At 34.6% G+C, this 14,491-nt stretch overlaps 1 protein-coding gene across 3 annotated transcripts in view; it reads left to right on the top strand.

Annotated features, from left to right (window-relative positions):
- The first annotated feature begins 6,846 nt into the window (after window positions 1-6,846).
- Window positions 6,847-14,491, top strand: part of LOC106142856 (uncharacterized) — a 63,860-nt gene continuing 56,215 nt past the window's right edge. For 2 of the 3 annotated variants that reach the window (XM_060945683.1, XM_060945682.1), the window contains exons 1-2: window positions 6,848-7,044; window positions 7,884-8,064. In XM_060945683.1, the coding sequence (XP_060801666.1) occupies window positions 7,963-8,064 (102 nt within the window). In that variant the 5' untranslated portion in view covers window positions 6,848-7,044; window positions 7,884-7,962. Of the gene's footprint in view, window positions 7,045-7,883; window positions 8,065-14,491 lie in introns of all 3 variants that reach the window. The other variant, XM_060945684.1, reaches the window with a different exon arrangement.

Raw genomic sequence — 14,491 nt, 5'->3', positions numbered from 1 at the left:
TATGTAGTCTATAGTCATTATCAAAGGCCCCCATTCTCCTGGACTGAAACTTGTGAACACAGGTTACATTAAGTGCCGAGGACTTCCAGGGACTAAACTATCTTCAAATACCTAAACACAATTAATTTTTTAATGTAAAAATACACTTATTACACTTGCCACCTCGTACAGCAACTTCAAACTGTTGCTTGGCAACATTATTCAATACTTTCAGAGCTTCTGTAGAAAAAGCTCTCAAGCTTGCACGTGTTATCATTCCACTCATGAGAAAAATGTAAGAGATATTTCTTTTCTTTGAGAAAATCTTAGAACTAAAGTTATTGCGACTTACTTCTTTTATTTATTACCTAAGTATGAAAAACAAAACAAGATAAAGTTTTGTTTACCAATTTATTTGTATTATAATGACTTTGACAACATGGCTGACGTGACGTTGACATTAGGTAATGACTAAGTAATTGCTTGGAAAAACTAGATTTTCAACCAACTTTTGATGACTTAACCGGGCAGCTTAACCGACTTAATTTAGTGGTAGATTCTTTCCGCCAATGCAGTGATACGTATGAGCAGACACTCAGACGTGTTACTGAATTAGAAAGGGAGCTGAGTGAGGCATATGAGCTGATAAATAGACACGAGCAAGATGCCCAGTCGCATCAGTCAAAGGAGGTGTCCAGCCTCTTTGATGAGCTCATTGAAAGTAGACTTATGTCACCCTCAGTTGATTCCTCAATTATTGATCTCACTAGTGACACTTCTTATGATAATATGTATAAAAACAAACCAAAACTTGATATGAGCCATAATAAATTAAAAAAATACCTAAAACTCTCTAAAAAAATTAGGAAATGTAAATATCAATTAAAAAATAATAACATTAGGAAATCATGCTTAATAAAAAGCAGTTCATTGAACTGTAGGTTACAAAAGGAAATCAGCTCTTGCAATCAAAAAATGGTAGAAAATCAAGAGGCATATGAGGTTGATAGGATCAGATTGGAGACTCATGTCATAAAATTACAGGATGACTATTCTAAACTGTTTAATAAATATGATAAACAAAGACAGCAAAATACTGAGCATCTGTTGGCTGTAGAAAAGTTGATTCATGACAGTACATTTAACCAGGAGACTCTTGAATTCTTATCAAAAGAATGTACCTGCGGGCAATTCAACAAGCCCGATATCAATGATTCTACCTTGCTTTCACCCACTCCCAGTGCCGGTAATTTGCTTGATACTTATTCCAACTCTGAACCCTGTAAACCTCATTATAATTATAATACAGTGCTATTTTCAGACGGTATTGGTAGCAATATGGGTAAATATTTTTGTGATACCCTAAATCAGTCTTTTATAAATTACTGCATGTCAAATGCATCTTTTACCCAAATTATTAAGAGAATTAATAATGTAAATTTAAATAATAAATCCACCATAGTAATATTAATTGGTGATAGTTTTAAAATTGGCAGGAAAGATATAATTAACTGTTTTGAATCTTTGAATAAATTAAAAGTTAACCAAATAATTTTATGTGCTTTTCCATATATGAGTTGCCAGTCTCCAAAACTTAATAAAAACATTCACCTACTCAATAATTTTATGCATTCGTTGACATGTCGTCACAGTGACAAATTTGTGTTTTTTGACACAAACAATTTCATAGGTGATTGTTTTAAGACCAATGATAGAATATTTCTATCCAGATACCATAAGAACAAAATTGCTACATTGGTAGCTAGTAATATTAATGTTTGGACGAGTTTACATTGTAAGCGAAATATTAATTATAAGTTGACTACAGAATTGCCAACTCTGTGTGATGGTAACTCTGTTGACTTGACAGTTAATTTAAACTGCACACTCAGACAACGGGAAACCCTCGAGGGTTAAGAATTATCCATCAAAATATACAAGGTCTTCCCGGCAAAGAATTAGAAGTACAACTAGTTTTAGAAGAATTAAATGTGGACATTTTATGTTTGACTGAGCATTGGCTCATGGAGGGGGAGATGATGTTCAGCCTAAACAATTATAATATTGTGAGCTGCTTAAACAGAAAGTCTGCAATTAGAGGTGGGTCTATGATATTTATCAAATGCGGTCTTCGCTGTAAAGAGCGAACAGACATAACCAGACTTTCGGTTGAGCGGTGTGCCGAAGTGACCTGTGCCGAGCTAGATCATCATATAATTGTTTGTGTGTACAGTCCCCCAAACTGTGAATTTAAACAATTTTTAAAAATAATGGATCAAGTGTTACATGTTACCTCAAAATGTAATAAAAAATTAATTATTTGTGGTGATTTTAACATTGACATTTTAGTTAAATCAACCGTTAGTATACAATTTATTAATTTGTTTAAATCTTATAATTTAGAGTATGTTTTTTTCGAACCAACCCGAATAACATCTACATCTGCCAAGTGTCTGGATAATTTTTTTTGCAATAATCTTTATATACGGAAATCAATTATTCACAAATTGCCCTCGGATCACACCGGTCAATATGTTACCTTTGAGAAAGAGTCCTTAAACAATTTAAATAATGATAAAATTATGTGTAGACCTCTTTCTTCCAAAAACATAAGAAAATTTAAAATAAACATTGCAAATCAATTAAATACTTTAACATATTCTGGAAATAATCCTAATGAACATTATAACAATTTATTTGATATGATTTCTGCTGAATACTCAAAAAGGTTCAAGCAGAAACAAGTCAATATTCGTAATAGATTACAGTTCAGTGAATGGGCTACAGTAGGTATTCACAAGAGTAGGAATAAGTTATATGACTTATATGCCCAGAAACAATACAATTTTGACCCCAGTTTTGTAGAATATGTCAAAAATTATTCAAAATTATTTAAAAAAGTTTGCAGGCAAGCCAAGTCTTTGCACATAAGTAGTAAAATAAACAACGCACCAAATAAAATTAAAGAAACATGGAACATTATTAATAAAGAATCTGGCAAAATCAAAGATAGAGACAGTATTAAACAAATATCATCCGGTAACAAAAGTATTTCTAAAACTCAGGACATAGTAAATGCTTTTGATAATTTCTTTGCAAAAATCCCTGTGGAGCTAACTTCTGACGTTGACTCTTGTCCATTGCGCGCTGAAACCCTACTTAATAATAACACAACTCCCATCAAATCTGTCTTTAAATTTAAATATGTTAACTCTGATAATATATTAAAGGCGTTCAAACAACTTAATTTGAAAAAGTCTGAAGACCATTGGGGTATGTCTGTTAGTATCATAAGTCAAATCATAGATATTATTGCATCTGATCTAGCTTTTATATTTAATGAATGTATTGATGAGGGTATTTTTCCAAATTTAATGAAATGTAGCAAATTAATACCTCTATTCAAAAAAGGGGAGAAAACAGTCCTTGGCAATTATAGACCTATTTCTATATTGCCAGTTTTGAGCAAGGTGTTTGAGAAGATGATGCTTAATCAAATGCAACAATATTTTAAAATCAATAACATTTTCCATTCCCAACAATATGGGTTCACTGCCGGGAAGTCCACCACTGATGCGGGAGTAGCACTTGTTACTCAAATCTATGACGCGTGGGAGAGTTCACAGGATTCAGTTGGAGTCTTTTGCGATCTCTCTAAAGCATTTGATTGCGTAGATCATCAGACACTTTTGCGTAAACTTCGTCAATATGGGTTTGACCACAAATCAACTAAACTAATGGCATCCTATTTGACTGATAGGCTTCAAACTGTAGATATTAATGGAGTAAAGTCAAGCGGATCAAGCGTCTCAATGGGTGTTCCTCAGGGCTCAATTTTAGGACCATTCCTCTTCTTGGTATATGTCAATGACCTGCCTTTTATGGTGGAAAAACAGGCGGGTATAGTGCTGTTTGCCGATGACACTTCTTTAATATTTAAATTAGATCGCCATAGCGAAAATGTAAGTTCGGTTAATAATATACTGTCGGCCATATCTATCTGGTTCTCAACCAACAATCTTCTTTTAAATGCTAATAAGACCCAATGCATTAAATTTACCCTTCCAAACGTAAGGCAGGCCAATACTGACATAACACTGGAAGGCCAGAAATTAGAATTTGTTGAAAATACAAAGTTTTTAGGAATTATAATTGATGCAAAGCTACAGTGGGGTGCTCATATTTCTAAACTATCCAATAGACTTAGCTCTGCCGCTTATGCTGTTAGGAGGATCCGACAATTGACAGATGTAGCTACAGCTAGGCTTGTTTATTTCAGCTATTTTCATAGCTTGTTATCTTATGGTTTACTTTTATGGGGTAGCGCGGCTGATATACAAACTATTTTTATAATTCAGAAAAGGGCCGTTCGCGCAATTTACGGCTTAGGACCAAGAGACTCGTTAAGACAACTCTTTAAGAAAATAAACATACCTACAGTAGCGTCCCAGTACATTTTTGATCTTATAATGTATGTTAGGAAAAATACCTCTTTTTTTCAAAAAGTTAGTGCCACAACTGATAGAAATTTACGTAATAAACATAAATTAGTCATGCCGTTTCATAGGCTTAGCAAAGTCAGTAAATCATTTATGGGGAACTGTATACGATTTTATAATAGGTTGCCGGAGTCTGTTCTTGATATGCCCAACCGAAAATTCAAAGAGTATGTAAAGAAAGTACTTTGTGGGAAGGCTTATTATAGGACTGATGATTACCTTAATGATAAAAACATCTGGCTCGAGCTTGGCACAGGAACCTCGTAATTAATTGTAGTTTAATTTGAACTTAAATCAAAATTTCAGTACACTCTGTACATAAATCTTTTTAAAATTGGCAATCCATAATATATATATATATATATATATATTTTTCTTTTTTCAATATTAAATCTCATAAATATATAAATCTCCCGTGAACAATGTATTCTCCCGTCCACATTCTATTCTAAGTATAATTTAATATTGTGAAGTTGACGTTGTTGATGAAAATGCTGCAGTGCAGTTTGTTACCGCTTCTTCTGCACTGACGCCTTGGAAGCGGCAGTAAACTTAGTTTTTAAGTAATTTATTTGACGTCAACCAAGTTGTTAAACCATACGACAATTATTAAGCGATATAATAATATCCTATAATAATGAATAAAAATTTTGAATTTGAATTTTGAATTTGAATTTGAACCAACTTAAAAAAAAGGTGGTTCTTACCTAATTCGGCTCTGGGGTGCTGCTTTATTATTTATAATTAACGTATGTAATTATTGGTAAATAAATAAGTTTCAAAAGGCAGTGATTCTTCTTCTCCCTGGCGATAGGTCCACATCCCTCTGACCGAGTGAGCTTTAATCTCAACTTGGGTAAACCAGTTTTTAACTTCACGAGCGGAAATTATGTCCAAGGGCTAAATTTATACCGCAAAGGATTTATTTTACTTTTCTTCGTTACAAAATATTCACGCATTGGATGAACACCATAATTGATAGCCTAGTCGTTCGAGTAGACTCCTACTTAGTTGCCCTTAACCTCTACATCTGAGTTTTGTTAGATATAGTTACCTAGATATATAATATAAGCTGTGCCCGCGACTCCGTCCGCGGGAGTAGTTATTTTGGACATCATTGAAGCCCTCAAAGGTGAATAAATTTCCCCGTTTTTTTTACATTTTCCATTATTTCTTCGCTCCTTATAGTTGCAGCGTGATGGTATATAGCCTAAAGCCTTCCTCGATAAATGGTCTATTCAACACAAAAATAATTTTTCAATTCGAACCAGTAGTTCCTGAGATTAGCGCGTTCAAATAAACAAACTCTTCATCTTTATAATATTATCTAGTATAGATTTAGTCCTATGTGATCAAGGTAATAGTACCATCAGGCTTACAAGTCTTAGGCATTTTATTTACCTAAGTATGTTAACTAGGTTTTTAAAGATATCTTCTTCTTCGTTAAGAGTTTTGTTTATATTATAGAATAAAGTATAGTAAGCTTAGATATAATGAGAAATTTTATATGATTTTAGGAAATTGTCCAGAAAATTGTATTTTCTAGGAATGTTACTGTGAAAATTTATTGTCTTCGTTGTGAACCAACAATAGGTACCTATGTTGTTAACTCTGTTTCTAATAGAAAAGAACTGTTGTAACCACTTACCTGCAGAAATTAAAAGAATATATAAGTAGATATTACTCTTCTAATCAAAAAGAAATTAAAAACTTGGTTATCAGAATATTGCATGCCCGCCGGGCCAAATGTTGTTATTGTTACTATATAAATGTATTTCCATCCATATGTCTACACAGTTAAGCAATAAATATTTTTGAGTTTGAGTTGATCCTGGCTTCTTAAAAGATTATTAGCAATTTAAAAGAACGCTGGATCCGGAATACAATATCGATACGTAGATACCTTGTTATATATTTAGATGCCAAGCCAGGGTTCAATATAATAACTTAGCTACCAAACTTCCTACGTTTTTTTAATGAATTTAATTGATTTGGTACTAGGTTTAACAGTGGCATTGATACTAACATAAGCGCATTCCCTATTGTCAGTTCCTAATCATCGGCATGCAAATTAATTGTCCATGATACTGGCGTCAGCCGCAACACAAATACATGAATGAGCCTCCATATATTTTATATGACTTGATTATCATTAGGTAGTTAATTAATCTCTTGGTCATTCGGCAAAATAAAGCCATTTAAGCGTCCAGGACGAGTCCAAAACAACAAAACACTGACTCAATGTTTAAGACGAGCCTAACTGAAATAACTAGAGGATGAGGGTTGTGAGATATACGTAGCATTGCTGTAAAATAGGCTCCGAGTTCACAAACAACCTGCGCGCGCAGGCAGTGGTGACTCGAAACTCGTGCGCAGCGCGCGCGACGCGCCGTTTGTTCAAAACTTTGTAAAACATCGCGCGAATGCATGGACACATGATGTTTAGGATTCAACAAGTGATGTGACTGTGAATTGATATATTGAGAAGTGTGTTTTTGTGTGGGAGTTGATGTGATTCATTTGCATGATCGATAAATGAATTAGTTTTTAACTTGGATGACCCATTGTAAGATTTATTTTAATTGAATAAGAAAGATGGTTTTAAAAAATCGAAAACAATACTTGAACGTGAATTTGAACAACACTTTAACTTGTAACAAATAATTCTTTTAGCATATTTTTTATTATTATTGCTTACGTATCAACAGCTCAGGACAGAACTAATACAGTTCCATCTTCTAAATCGTAAACTAATCGTAGAAATCATGATCGTATTAAATAAGATGCTTTTTTAGAGGCTTTTAAACTTGGGATTCTTCTTTTAGGCGATAGGCTAGCAACCTGTCAATATTTGGGTCTCAATGCTATCATCAAGCCAAAAAGCTGAACGTGGCCTATCAGTCTTTTCGGGACTGTTGGCTCTGTCTGCCCCGCAAGGGATATAGACGTGACTATATGTATGTATGTTTTAGAGGCATTCCAAACAGTCCAGGCATATTATATTAAAGTTTGTTGGAAATGATCGCATGTGATAGTCTACATTTCCACGAGTCCTGCCCATGCAGCCCTGAAACAATTCAAAACTGTAATTAAATATTTGTAAGTAACATACTGCATATATACATGTAATCACGTTTATATAGCCAACAGCTTTGAAAAGACAAATAAGCCAGATGTTTGTCTTAATTATAAGAGTTGAGATCCAAATAGTGACTAGCCTAAAAAAAGAATCTCAAGTTTATAAGCCTAACTTGTATTTAATTGTCTCACAAATTCTCTTTTCACGATCACCAACCAACAACGATTCGTTATCGCAAACATAAATTTACAAGTTACGAAATTCGTTCAGAATATAAATAAGACACTTTATTCATATGCTGAATGTAACTAAACGTTCGTCTGCAGATTATTATCGTGGGAACATCCAAGTGCATTGCTTTATTAAAGACAGATGTGACTGAAGTGAGTTCTGTGGAACAAGCATATGGGGCAATGCGTGTCCCGGAGCCATCCGGGCCCGTATTCCTTTTCTCGACATTACGATGCCGAGAGCTTAGCCAGCAGTGTCAGCGGATACACCAAAAAGGTACGGTCTATTCTTTCCAATAAATAAAATAAGTTAATACTAAGGTACCTACTTCCAGAAAAATGAGGATTCATGTGCTTATTAGGTATACATGAAAATATCAATGCTCAGTCGGCACTGAATTCCCTAAGACATAAAGATTATAGATACGCTCGTAGAGCTGTCGGATCGGATCAGAGTCGGATCTATCCATGTAAGTACATACATATTTTCGGACTAGAAGCTATAAGTATGTTGTTTACAATATGAAACACTAGACTAGATTTACTTCTACACCACTACACCCAAGATAATTTTTATCATAACTCTTTAATGTGATGTAGCCAATGAAGATAATCTTTGCGAAAAACCATTTAGATCAAGGGAGAGATTAGATCGGGTCAGTGGCCCGCTATTGTCCGTTGCTGGCTAGTGATATGGCGGGTAATTGTAGAGAAATATCTGCTATAACCATCTGCTAGCATACAACGACCGCCATTCATCCCGAGTCACGCCTCGCGCCTTTGGAAATCGATAAACGCTTTTTGTTGTACACACAGTAGGTTAGTACTAAACTACAAGTAGAGCAACAGATTTTTAATATAGCAAAACTTGCCTACGTCCTTTTAGTTACTCCACCTATGGGTATCGGAACCTTAGTCAAACGGTTTTTAAAACCTATCCTTTTTACAAAATATTAATTTATCAAACCTGTGGAACTTATAAACGTTTGTGCATACTCATCACATCTTATGTAATTCCTTGTAATAATGTGATCATTTGCCAGGAAAAAGGTGTCTGACAAAAACTTATTTAAATTTGTTGGCTGTAGATAACTTCTGAAATTGCTTACCTGTAAAGAAACAGTTGTCGTTCAGCAATTTAAATTAAGTAGTTTGCAAAATAAAATTATGTAAGTTTAGTAAGTTACAGGTCCAGTCACAAAATCTCATTTTGTTCGTACTCATATTTGATTGAATCAATGCAAGAAGCTGAAATACCAATCGTTATATTTAAGGAAATTGAAAATAAACTGGGTTAAATTTAAGTTTTTCACTTGATCCAGTTGTGAACATAATGTGTTCAATTAGACTTTACAGAGAACCAATGATATCGTTAAATTATGTTAATAGATTAATTATTTTACGATTGAATATATCTATACCTAACTACTTCATGGTCAAATAACAATAAATACATTATTTAAAAATAAGCACCTAGTTAAAAAGGTAGGAAGATAACTAAGTAGTTCAAAATATAATAGACTACTATTTTATTCATATTAGATATTCATAAGTTCTTTTGAGAGAGGAGCCACGTTCCTAATGGAGTAAGCCAGGTAAACACCTGGACGTGTGAACACACGAACCTATCCAGCTTGGATCGTGGTTTTATAGTTCAGTTTTTCCACGGTGTTCTCCCTTATCGTATGAGCATCCATCAGTTAGCTCAAACACATTTTACATACTTACCTACATAATTAACTAAATGATTGAGACTTCCTTTTGCTAAATATATCTTTAGATTAGAATGGACAACCAGCAAATTAATCTTGTGTAAAGTTAAGTGGTTGTTTAGTTGGTCTAGTTGTCTAAGCGTTGCACAAGAGCTAAAAGTCAAGGTTACTTTTTGCTGGCCTTACATATGGCGAACTGAATAATAATGATTAATTGGCAGGAGCTCCATTTGAATGGACTTAAAAAAAATAAATAAAAACCAGAGAATTTATGTGGCTGGCCGTGTCATTAATTAGGTACGTAATAAAACATTTCATCTCATTTCTTTATTGCCGATACTTACTTGACTTAAACGTAAATGTTTAAAGTGCCTAAATATCATAAGCGTATTGTAATCATTGTTTGAGTTTGAGAAGCTTCTTCCTGAAACGCAAATTAAAAAAAATCTTATTTCTAAAAGAAACATTAACCATGCAGACGGCGGGCAAACAATACAAAAAAGAGACATGGAGGTCCACATTCCCATAATTGATTAGTGTCGAACAAAAAACAGGCGACTTAGATTCTAAGAAATGATCGATATATTTATAAGTACTTTTATAGAAAAAAAAAATCATTTAGAAGATCTATCTGAAAAGGTCTGAATGAAGATTATTTATTAATATCACAGCGTTTGCGCTTGCGTGTCACAGGGCCAAGTTTTCTTTCACCTCAGGTCACCCATGATTACACCAACTGCCTCAGATAGAGTATAATTGACTTCGTTTTCACCAAACCCGCGATTCACTTATCGGGTTTCCAGTCCATTGCCCAAAGTAATCGGAGAAGTAATTTGCCTAACATAACACTTTACTTTCGCATTCGTGGAATTCACTTTCATAGAAATTTCGCCACCTTTATACCTTTTCAGTGTTCGGGAAATTATAAATGGAAATTGTTAACCTATCTAACAATTTCAGATTAGATAAAATGCAAGACCTGCCTATGTTCAGTGTAAAGTACTATAACTTCCAAGCAAAGAAACATAGAACACCTATGCGATAAAAAATGTTTGGAAATTTATATTCTTACAGTAAATAATTATTTTATTATTTCGGTTTCTGAATTGAGTGAGATAGGAAATATTTCCTCACGAAATTTTACCTCACCATAAGAGCACATAAACATAATTTTGAAAAGAGTCATTGGCACTTAGATGGCCGTGGTAGGATTTGAACTTGTGCCATTACTTCCGCATTTTAGCAAGGCACCTTAACCGTTCGAACACCGAGGCTCTGTAACAGACAGCTTGTATCGGTTGAATTATTAAAGTCTTTGGCTGTGACAGATATTACTTTCCAATTTTGCAACATATTATTACCTTATAGACATAACAGGACTTCAGACGGACGTGAATTGCATACGTTTGTACAGTGGCTCTCTCTCACCTTTGCGTGTTTCCAGTTGCATTTCTGCCTCGAATGCTTCGGGGTCTGGGGTCCGCTTTCATACTTTTGTTATTGACCGGTTCACAGCGTGTTCTGATGTTTATTAGTTACTACCTATCATCATAGTACGCATATATCTCTTTCGCGAAGTCAAGTCAGGATCTCTTGTCGTGCCCTTCTACAAGTAGTCTGCGACAAGACGGCCGTGTCAACGAAGGCGGCTCTGTCGTATTTTTAATACCGACTCTCTTTTTGTATCAATTTTATGATGGTGGTGAAAAGTAAGTATACCTTCCTACTCATTATACATGACCAAACTGTACAAAAGTCGAACTTGTCACGTAACCTGCCGTTCACTGTACAATGTCGTAACTGTCGTCCCTTAGTATAGTATGTAAGTTCTTCCATTTATGGTGAAACAAGATTTCATTTTATTTAAATTACTGATTCATATAATTTCTTACTCGAAAAAGTTTTTGCATTGCATATTTTCTTCTCAGTACTGTTAAATATGAAATTTTATAAAGATTGTATTAATGTGACATCCGTTTTTAATTCACTACGTAAGTACATACTTATAATCACGTTTTTATCCCTTACAGGTACACAAGGCCAACATCAGCACTGAAATACAAATAGAGACAGGTTGCTAGCCCATCGGTTAAAATAAGAATCTTAAATTTAGGAATTCATTCATTGCAATAAACTGTAACTTAACAAAACAGTGAACAGAATACCAATATAAGTCATGTTGTAACCTACCTACTGTTGGAAAGAAGCTGGCTTTCGATTTTGTGGTGGATCATCTTACCGTAGGTACGTCTGCGGAATGGAATACGATCAGTCAGACATACTGAGTTAAATGTTGACTCTGTTCACCCATTCTTGGTTTTACTTTCACAGTTGTTCATACAAATAACATAGTGGATTAATTTACTTTGAAAGATTTAATGTTTATTTTATTATTCATGTCATATTTATACTTACATACATATGGTCACGTCTATATCCCTTGCGAGGTAAACAGAGCCAACAGCATTTGTGGCAGAAAATGCAACATGTCATATTTTATAAAAAATTTCCTTAGGTATAGTATAAGTAATTCCTTATCTCGGTAAGGTGAGGACAAGCACTTGCCCCGTGAGGAACGAAGCACGAAGTTTGTCCTTAGTCACCTATTACGTCCTTTCCCTTTTTTTTCTATTAGTCTGTCTATGTTAATTTATCTAACAATTTCAGATTAGATAAAATGCAAGACCTGCCTATGTTCAGTGTAAAGTACTATAACTTCCAAGCAAAGAAACATAGAACACCTATGCGATAAAAAATGTTTGGAAATTTATATTCTTACAGTAAATAATTATTTTATTATTTCGGTTTCTGAATTGAGTGAGATAGGAAATATTTCCTCACGAAATTTTACCTCACCATAAGAGCACATAAACATAATTTTGAAAAGAGTCATTGGCACTTAGATGGCCGTGGTAGGATTTGAACTTGTGCCATTACTTCCGCATTTTAGCAAGGCACCTTAACCGTTCGAACACCGAGGCTCTGTAACAGACAGCTTGTATCGGTTGAATTATTAAAGTCTTTGGCTGTGACAGATATTACTTTCCAATTTTGCAACATATTATTACCTTATAGACATAACAGGACTTCAGACGGACGTGAATTGCATACGTTTGTACAGTGGCTCTCTCTCACCTTTGCGTGTTTCCAGTTGCATTTCTGCCTCGAATGCTTCGGGGTCTGGGGTCCGCTTTCATACTTTTGTTATTGACCGGTTCACAGCGTGTTCTGATGTTTATTAGTTACTACCTATCATCATAGTACGCATATATCTCTTTCGCGAAGTCAAGTCAGGATCTCTTGTCGTGCCCTTCTACAAGTAGTCTGCGACAAGACGGCCGTGTCAACGAAGGCGGCTCTGTCGTATTTTTAATACCGACTCTCTTTTTGTATCAATTTTATGATGGTGGTGAAAAGTAAGTATACCTTCCTACTCATTATACATGACCAAACTGTACAAAAGTCGAACTTGTCACGTAACCTGCCGTTCACTGTACAATGTCGTAACTGTCGTCCCTTAGTATAGTATGTAAGTTCTTCCATTTATGGTGAAACAAGATTTCATTTTATTTAAATTACTGATTCATATAATTTCTTACTCGAAAAAGTTTTTGCATTGCATATTTTCTTCTCAGTACTGTTAAATATGAAATTTTATAAAGATTGTATTAATGTGACATCCGTTTTTAATTCACTACGTAAGTACATACTTATAATCACGTTTTTATCCCTTACAGGTACACAAGGCCAACATCAGCACTGAAATACAAATAGAGACAGGTTGCTAGCCCATCGGTTAAAATAAGAATCTTAAATTTAGGAATTCATTCATTGCAATAAACTGTAACTTAACAAAACAGTGAACAGAATACCAATATAAGTCATGTTGTAACCTACCTACTGTTGGAAAGAAGCTGGCTTTCGATTTTGTGGTGGATCATCTTACCGTAGGTACGTCTGCGGAATGGAATACGATCAGTCAGACATACTGAGTTAAATGTTGACTCTGTTCACCCATTCTTGGTTTTACTTTCACAGTTGTTCATACAAATAACATAGTGGATTAATTTACTTTGAAAGATTTAATGTTTATTTTATTATTCATGTCATATTTATACTTACATACATATGGTCACGTCTATATCCCTTGCGAGGTAAACAGAGCCAACAGCATTTGTGGCAGAAAATGCAACATGTCATATTTTATAAAAAATTTCCTTAGGTATAGTATAAGTAATTCCTTATCTCGGTAAGGTGAGGACAAGCACTTGCCCCGTGAGGAACGAAGCACGAAGTTTGTCCTTAGTCACCTATTACGTCCTTTCCCTTTTTTTTCTATTAGTCTGTCTATGTTAATTTATCTAACAATTTCAGATTAGATAAAATGCAAGACCTGCCTATGTTCAGTGTAAAGTACTATAACTTCCAAGCAAAGAAACATAGAACACCTATGCGATAAAAAATGTTTGGAAATTTATATTCTTACAGTAAATAATTATTTTATTATTTCGGTTTCTGAATTGAGTGAGATAGGAAATATTTCCTCACGAAATTTTACCTCACCATAAGAGCACATAAACATAATTTTGAAAAGAGTCATTGGCACTTAGATGGCCGTGGTAGGATTTGAACTTGTGCCATTACTTCCGCATTTTAGCAAGGCACCTTAACCGTTCGAACACCGAGGCTCTGTAACAGACAGCTTGTATCGGTTGAATTATTAAAGTCTTTGGCTGTGACAGATATTACTTTCCAATTTTGCAACATATTATTACCTTATAGACATAACAGGACTTCAGACGGACGTGAATTGCATACGTTTGTACAGTGGCTCTCTCTCACCTTTGCGTGTTTCCAGTTGCATTTCTGCCTCGAATGCTTCGGGGTCTGGGGTCCGCTTTCATACTTTTGTTATTGACCGGTTCACAGCGTGTTCTGATGTTTATTAGTTACTACCTATCATCATAGTACGCATATATCTCTTTCGCGAAG

This window comes from Amyelois transitella, chromosome 9 (assembly GCF_032362555.1).
Source record: "Amyelois transitella isolate CPQ chromosome 9, ilAmyTran1.1, whole genome shotgun sequence".
Lineage (NCBI taxonomy): Eukaryota > Metazoa > Arthropoda > Insecta > Lepidoptera > Pyralidae > Amyelois > Amyelois transitella.
The sequence above is the reverse complement of the archived record's forward strand: the minus strand, read 5'-3'. Positions and strand labels throughout refer to the sequence as shown.